We start from the raw sequence: 7,439 nt of genomic DNA, 5'->3' as shown, positions 1-7,439 counted from the left end.
CATCAGGGCTGGAAGGGACCTCGGGAGATCATCGAGTCCAGCCCCCTGCCCAAAGGGCAGGAAGTCAGCTGGGGTCATAGGATCCCAGCAAGATACGCATCCAATTTGCTCTTGAGATGTTTGAAATGTTTATATTATGTTTAACTTCTTGTTGCTTTCTTAACTATTTTTTTGCATTGCCATATGCTGCGTTCTGTTTTAATTTTGTTTGAACTGGTAGAACGTGTAATCTTATGGTATGCTTTTATGAGAAACCATAAATGAATTCATTTTATGATTACAGTATATGTAATTTTGATTGTTAATTTTATTGTAAAGTTTTAGCAAAAGCTGTTAGTAAGCTACTACAGCTATTTCTCTAGAAGAGGGATGTTGCTTCAGTAGGGGCCTAGGGAGACAAAAAGCTGCAATGCCCAGAAGTAATCATTGCAAAGATCATTGATATGAGCTAAACAGTCTGTTCAGGGACCAGTGCTATCAGATGCGTCCCCAGAAAAGGTGGGCAAAGGATGTGTCCATCAAGAATTTGGACACTGTCTCCCTATTCTCGTAATGCAAAGAACACACCTGCCTCTGATCCTTGATTTTGGAAACACATCTGCATTTAGGATTTTATTAAATGTCCAGTGTGACCCACACATGTTAGTAGCCAGGGTGCCTCCTCCCCATTGTGTGGGATATTCAGAAAGCGGGAATTTCCCACACTCCATAAGAGTTGCCTGTTGGCTGCTAATTTCTCTCCTTTCTGGCATGTATTGGCATAACTCATTCTAAATTTATCACCTTGTGTCACCAGCCTTTCCTGGCAGCATGGCAGACCTCACGTAGTAGACCTGTAAATTATGAACTTATTACTATTGTTAACATGCTTTTCACAACTGGAATAACACAGCTGGCAGCCTTTGTGTTGTGGGAAACTGCTTATCACAATCTCTGCCCTGGTGACCTTCCACTTGAACCAGCACTGCTGATTCATGTTGGAAGTGCCTCCTTCACTGTCAGAGACCATACAGTTAACCTCTTGGCATGAATGCACCATGCCATTAGAGTGGATTTATGGGTGAGGGGCCGGTGCCAAGCTGCAGATGCGATTAAATATTTGAAGAGCGTTCCCGTGAAAGCCAAAGATAAATACAACAAGTGTGTGCTCACAGCAGAGGGGACTGGAGGGACTGTGTTTTCTCGGTGCACTTGCAAACCAGGCTGCTCACAAGGGTACCAGGGTCTTGACCCCAATAATCATAAGTGTCTGCAGGTGTGAGTAGTGCCCGTGCGCAGTGCGTGTGGCCACGCTCACTGCCTGAGGCTTTTGGGTAGTGTGCCACTCTGTCCCTTGGTAGAAAGACCCAAGCGGTCACAAATAAAACCTTAGCTTACATGTTCCGCAGAGCAGAGAGTTTGTCTTCACACTTTCCTGGAAAGCATCAGATACTTCACTGACTCAAAGCAAACAGTAAGACCGAGCTAGTTCTTTCCTTGCTGTTCTTCAGGAAGGTCGGTAACAAGAAGGGAACTAAAAACATGAAAGGCCAGAGACATAGGTTTGACTCACTGCCTGGATGCTTGGTATTGCCTCTACCAGACATTCACCTGAGGGCCAGGGGAGAGCCCCAGCAAATGGCTTGTTGCGTTCTGATATACACGGCTGCTTTGTCAGCTTTGATTATTTTTATCACACTCGTGTCTTCTCCCGTCCTTTAGCCTGTTGCACTTAGGATAACCACACAGAAAGTGATTTTGCTTGGTTGGTTAGCTAGTGTTTGCACTCTTCCCTTGCCTTTTGGCAGCTCTGTGAACTGGTTGTGGAAACCTTGCATCACCTCTGAGATGAGGAAATGTTTCTCCAATTTTGCAGAAGCTAAATTGAAGGGCAGAAGGTAAAATACTTCTTTCGTGTCTCATGGCCTTAGGGCCAGGGAAGGAGCAAAATTCAGGAATCCCAATTTGCAGGTTTGGAAAACCCCTGCCTTTCTCAGCATCAGCATGAGAACTGGCCAGAGGTCACGGACCTTCCCCCAGCGGCATGCCGTCCCCAGCTTAACCGCCCCCCCCCTTCCCCCGGTGTCTTAGCAGTGGCAGAAGGATGACGGGTTCTCTGTTGCGGTGACTTTACTCAGCCCTTTTCCCTACATTTTGCTGGAGTGCTGCAAGTCCTGGGGAGCTGCACGCTAGGAGAGTCCATGACAAAGTGAATGTCCTCACACCTACTGTCTTGTTTTCCAGGTCATTCCCATGCTTCCCAAGCTGCTTTGTGAAGAGCTGTGCAGCCTCAACCCCATGAGAGACAGACTGACATTTTCTGTTCTGTGGAAGCTGACTCCAGAAGGCAAGGTAAGCCTGCATGGGCTTGGCTGTTTTACTTGTGCTGGCCACCCTGTATTGGCAAGGGTGCCCCTTGAATATGCTGAGGCCAGTCATTGGCCATCATAGTCTGATCCAGACTCTAATTGCACTCCCACCCTTTAAAGAAAGAAGAATTCCAGAACGAGCACCGATGAAGGGTTGAGAAGTGCCTCTCCTCTTTGGTGAAGCCTGCACTTCCACAGATACCACATTACGGAATATTTTCCTAACGTGCTAGATAGGGAGGCCAGGAAATGACATTGCTTTTTGTGACTGACAGGGGAGAATGACTTTTAGGACCATAGGATGGTTCTGCACTGTATCAAGGCTCCCGTCCATTCAGTCTCATCTTCACCATCCTGACCCCTGCAGTGAACAGTTTCCACCCTGAACCATGAGACCAGACTAATCTTACACAGCTGCAAATGATGTGACTGGGTATATAATGTTACAGCCCTCTTTAAGAGGTGCTGCGGGGTCCGGGAGGCTGGGTAAGCAGTGGGCGAGTGAATGTCCATGTTCTCTTTGCACTGCAGTATTTCAGGGAAGCACTTGCAGCCTGTTGCCACCAGTTTAGTAGGCGGCATCATGCTATAGCCCACTAGGCAGTAGCATGTTTTGAAGAGGTGAGTGGGACATGGGCCAACCTTGGGTGCTGAATTGGGGGTGGGGGTCGGCTGCCAGCTCCTGCTGTCCGGGGCAGTAAACTACCCCGTTATCTATGTGCTTCTAGGCTTCATTTTTTGTCCCATGGCAGTTGTGGAAAAGCTGTTGTTTCCTCCTTGGATTTTGCATGTCTCTAGACCTCACCCATCTCCTTTTGGGTGACAGAACGAGGAGCAATGGTTTCCATTGCAGCAAGGGACGTTGAGGTTAGATATTAGGAGAAACTCTCTCACTAGGAGGGTGGTGAAGCACCAGAACAATTTACCCGGGGAAGTTGTGGACTCGCCATCCTTGGAGGTTTTTAAGGCCCAGCTAGACAAAGCTTTTTCTGGGATGATGTAGTTGGGGCTGTCCCTGCGTTGAGCAGGGGTTGGATGAGATGTGACCCCCCTGAGGTCCCTCCCACCCTCGTTTTCTGTGGTTCTGACACAGCAGTCTGCCCCTTGGGAGACCAGCTGTTTTGGCTGCAACTGACCCATTCCTGACCAGCTTCAGAAAGAGTTTTTCTGTATCCCAAGCACACCGATTCCCCACAAGTGCCTTTCGGATCTGTCCATGTGTCCCTGCAAAGGCTGTCGGAGCAGCTGGCTCTCAAATGATCTTTACAGTGGAGGTTAGCGTTGCTTCATGACGGTGTCTGCACTGCTCCACAGCAACTCAGAAATCCCCTTTTGTTTGTATTGCCAACGGGACTGAACTACATCCTGTAGTGGCAGCTCTGGATCCAGACTTAAAGCTAGCTCACTTTTACCTTCAGGCTTGGCTGTGGAATTTAGGGAAGGGCTTTGATGCCTGGGGCCCTAAGTCTGTCACTTTCTGTAGCCCTACACTACTTACTTTTAGGGTGTAATGCCAGTATACTTTGCCTTTTACTTAACCATTGAGTGCTCTTTAATTGACGCTTGATTTCTTTTCATTGTTTAAATGAGCAGCTCAATCTTACCTCTTCGATCTGGCACTTGGGGTTTGGGGTATGTTCAGGCTTAGAACAGTGTTTAGTTAGAAATTTGGGAGGGGTCCTGGTGTGTCCCCTGCCCGGAGATAGTCATCCTTGAGGTCAGTTGCTTTCCAGGAAGAAAGTGCTCTGATATCAGTGTGAGGGTTTCCCTTTGCAAGCCTGATTGCTTAAGGAAAGCTCACCACTGGGTTTCTCCTGGGGCCCTTTGCAGCCTGCAAGCTGTGCCTGGGGCACTGGGTTTGGATAAGAATCAGAGGCCACTTAATGAGCATTTGTCATCCTAACAATTTGCAACCACAGGCCTTCTGATCAGAGCTTGTCCTTAAGTGTTACTGCCCTCCGATCCCAGGGCAGACAGGTGAGTGCCCACCTGCTGTGCGTGGTCTTTGAGCCTTGAGTTCTGCCTGGGAACTGTGGAGGCGGAAGGCTTGGAACAGATCACCTGGAGACGCTTGGGATCTCCATCCTTAGAACTTTTTAAGGGCAGGTTTAACAGGCGCTGAGCTGGGATGGTTTAGACAGGGGCAATCCTGCCTGGAGCAGGGGGCTGGACTAGATGTGCCCCCTCTGGCCTCTGCCAGTCCTGTGATGGAGCATGGAGACGGAGCCCTTCCACGGTTAGGAGCCATGGGGTCTTCCAGGCCCCTTCTCATCATCAAGGCCATATTTTAATCTTGAGTTTATGCAGCTGGGACCACAATCAGCAAGGCCTTTTCAGCACTTTGTCTTCACGCCTGCAACACGATAAACCTGGTGCTAACATGCCTGCCAGTAAGATGCCTGCAGATTGGATGAGACTTGATTGCAGTGTCAGGTTCTTGCTTCTGTCTGGAGTCAGCTGCCTTCTTGTTGTCTGTCCCTCATTGCGGCACAGCAAAGCTTGTCTAGTTTTATCCATGAATGTAACAGGCCAGGTGCTGCCTGAGGTTCTGGTTAGTTGTGTCACACAAATGTGGTACTGCGAGGTACGATATGGTGTGAACTTAGAGGGTATTATCTAGAGTGACTGAGAGTATTATTTACCTGTGTGTCTGATGCCTTGGAAAGTTGGCTGAGCCACCTTTCATTTAGCCCTGGTAAAAGTATGCCCGCGGGCAGCTGGCACTGAGCTGTTGATGTGCTTTAAGCTTCCACTCTAATTTATGTTGGAGTGACTTGTTTCTGTGGCATTATTCTGCCCTGCGTTGTCTGTAGCTCCATGAGTTCAGTAGGAAGCAATCCTCTCTGAAAATCCTTCCCAAGGATTGTATGTATCAGTGTGGTTATATCAATGCAACACTTTTCATGAGCTGGGCCTCACTGTGTCCGGAACAGAGCATTCATTACTACTGAAATGCAGCCTCTCCCTGCAATTCCAGGGCTGTGTGCTGCGCACAGTCATACCTTAGGTGAGATCCAGTTCTTTCTCCTCTCTTTGCGGTGTTGTGTCAAATACAGTGCAACTGCTGCTTCTGCTAATAAGGGAGGCAAACCCACTGATTGGAGACAGCTGGTACACTCAGCTGCACTTCCTGGCTTGGAGCCACAGGGAGTTTGGGCTGCAGTGTTTGCATGCGTCAGCAGTGGACACCCCCAGGGATTCTTGGATTATACTGGGCAAGATGCATCTTCAACCTGTTTCAAGCAGACAGGGAAACTGATGCCTCTATGTCAGCCTCAATTAAAGGAAGCATTAGAGATATTCATGAGGACGCCATCACGGCGGTGTCCAAGTACAAGATACTTCAGGTACAAGGACATGCACACGAGCCAAAATAGATATAGCATGTTGCAGCAGACACGTTACTGAATAGATGTAGCATGGTGCAGCAGACAACCCAGCTGCCTCCGGAGACTGGAGATGGACCATTGAGTGCAGAAGGGGAATTCAGCACCAGCTGTTACTAAAGAGCATTATATGCTGCCCTGAAGCTGGCCAGCCTCTGATCATACGTATTCTGATTGATCTTCTGGGCTGCATGCCACGGTACCCGATACCTGATACAGGCAAATTCACGGGACTGTGAGAGATTTCCTAATATCTAACTGCAACTTCCCTTGCTGCAACTTGAGCCCATTGCTCCTTGTCATGTCATCTGCACACACTGACACCAGTCCAGCTCCAGCCTCTTTCAAGCCCCCTTTCCGGGAGTTGAAGGCTGCTATTCAGTCCCCCCTCAGTCTTCTCTTCTCCAGATTAAATTAATCCTGTTCCAGTGTCTAGGAGGCTTGTTTTTTTTATTCCCAGCTCTGCCACTGACCTGCAGGGTGATCTTGGTCACTCCACCCGTCCAGCCTTGGTTCTCCCCATCTGAAAAATGAGGGCAGCAATACTGACCTTCTTGGTAAAGCATGCTGAGGTCTAGTGATGGAAAGTGTTACTTAAGAGCTGGGTGGTACCTGTTCTGTTGCTACTGTAGTCAATGGAAATTTTCTTTCCAAACTTGCATGCATGGATGTTGAATGAGGAAACTTTCATGTGCAGTTTTACTACAAGCATGAAGGCCATGGAACTTGTTTGTGCCTGTTCACACATACAGCTGGTGTTTTCACCTGCCTCTTTTTGATGAAAAATAGTCATCCAGCATACACTTTACAGAGAACCAGTCTGGTTCATGCCCTTTTTCATACCATGTCCCCATGTTAGATTGAACCGTGTGTGTGTACTCCTCCCATCCAGCCGTCTAGTATGGGAGGATGGCGATACCGCTCTGAACCTCTCCTCCTCAATAAAACATCATTCCCACTTGGAGAAGCTGTGGCCTGCTTATGAGAGGAAAAAATTCTCAGATCTCTCTGTAAGTTGCATAGTGATTCCCCACGTTACCTGCTGTCTCATTCTTATCAAAATGTGGCTCTGAATGCAGGTGTCTGATTTGTGCTCACAAACGAGGGACAAAGTCCCTAATAAAGTATCTATCCGATCCTTTGTCTTTTTAATGTATACTGATGTGCCCAGAAGTAACCCCACTCCAGAAAGACAAAATTTGTGCTTTCACTGAAATGTTTGGCCCTTACCATGATAAGAACCAGCACTGATAAATGCCTTGCTTTTAATCAGGGTGGATAAAAAGCAATAATTAAAAGTAATATTTAAAAAATCTGATTTTTTAAAAATTTAATTTAGTTTTTTATTTAATCATATTTTAATTTGTTCAGGTGCTTTAAAAAAATAAACCTATATAAAGATAGATTTCATTTATGTTAAAGCTCAAAGATATTATCATGAAATATGGATTATAACTTCTATTATACTATTTGAGACAATATATTCATGTGACATATTGAGGCTCCTCTATAGATTAATAAAGATTAAAGAAAGCCACTCGACCCAGTGGGACTTGGTGCTCAGTCTAGAAGATCCCATTAAAGAGATCTGTGTGGATTTGTGTCTCTAGAGGTAACATCCTTGCTAACTGCAGTATATGGAGATGAGAGAGAACAGACCTGATTTCCTACCCATCGGCCCTGTTGTCTGTCTGCAAATTTGTGT

General features: G+C 47.0%; 1 protein-coding gene across 2 annotated transcripts in view; it reads left to right on the top strand.

Annotated features, from left to right (window-relative positions):
- Positions 1-7,439, top strand: part of DIS3L2 (DIS3 like 3'-5' exoribonuclease 2) — a 224,967-nt gene that overhangs the window by 137,105 nt on the left and 80,423 nt on the right. For both annotated transcript variants that reach the window (XM_019532860.1, XM_019532859.1), the window contains exon 13: positions 2,224-2,331. In XM_019532860.1, the coding sequence (XP_019388405.1) occupies positions 2,224-2,331 (108 nt within the window). The remainder of the gene's footprint in view (positions 1-2,223; positions 2,332-7,439) is intronic.

The sequence above is a fragment of the Crocodylus porosus genome, unplaced genomic scaffold (assembly GCF_001723895.1).
Source record: "Crocodylus porosus isolate Cpor-Errol unplaced genomic scaffold, CroPor_comp1, whole genome shotgun sequence".
In the NCBI taxonomy this organism is placed as follows: Eukaryota; Metazoa; Chordata; order Crocodylia; family Crocodylidae; genus Crocodylus; species Crocodylus porosus.
The sequence above is the reverse complement of the archived record's forward strand: the minus strand, read 5'-3'. Positions and strand labels throughout refer to the sequence as shown.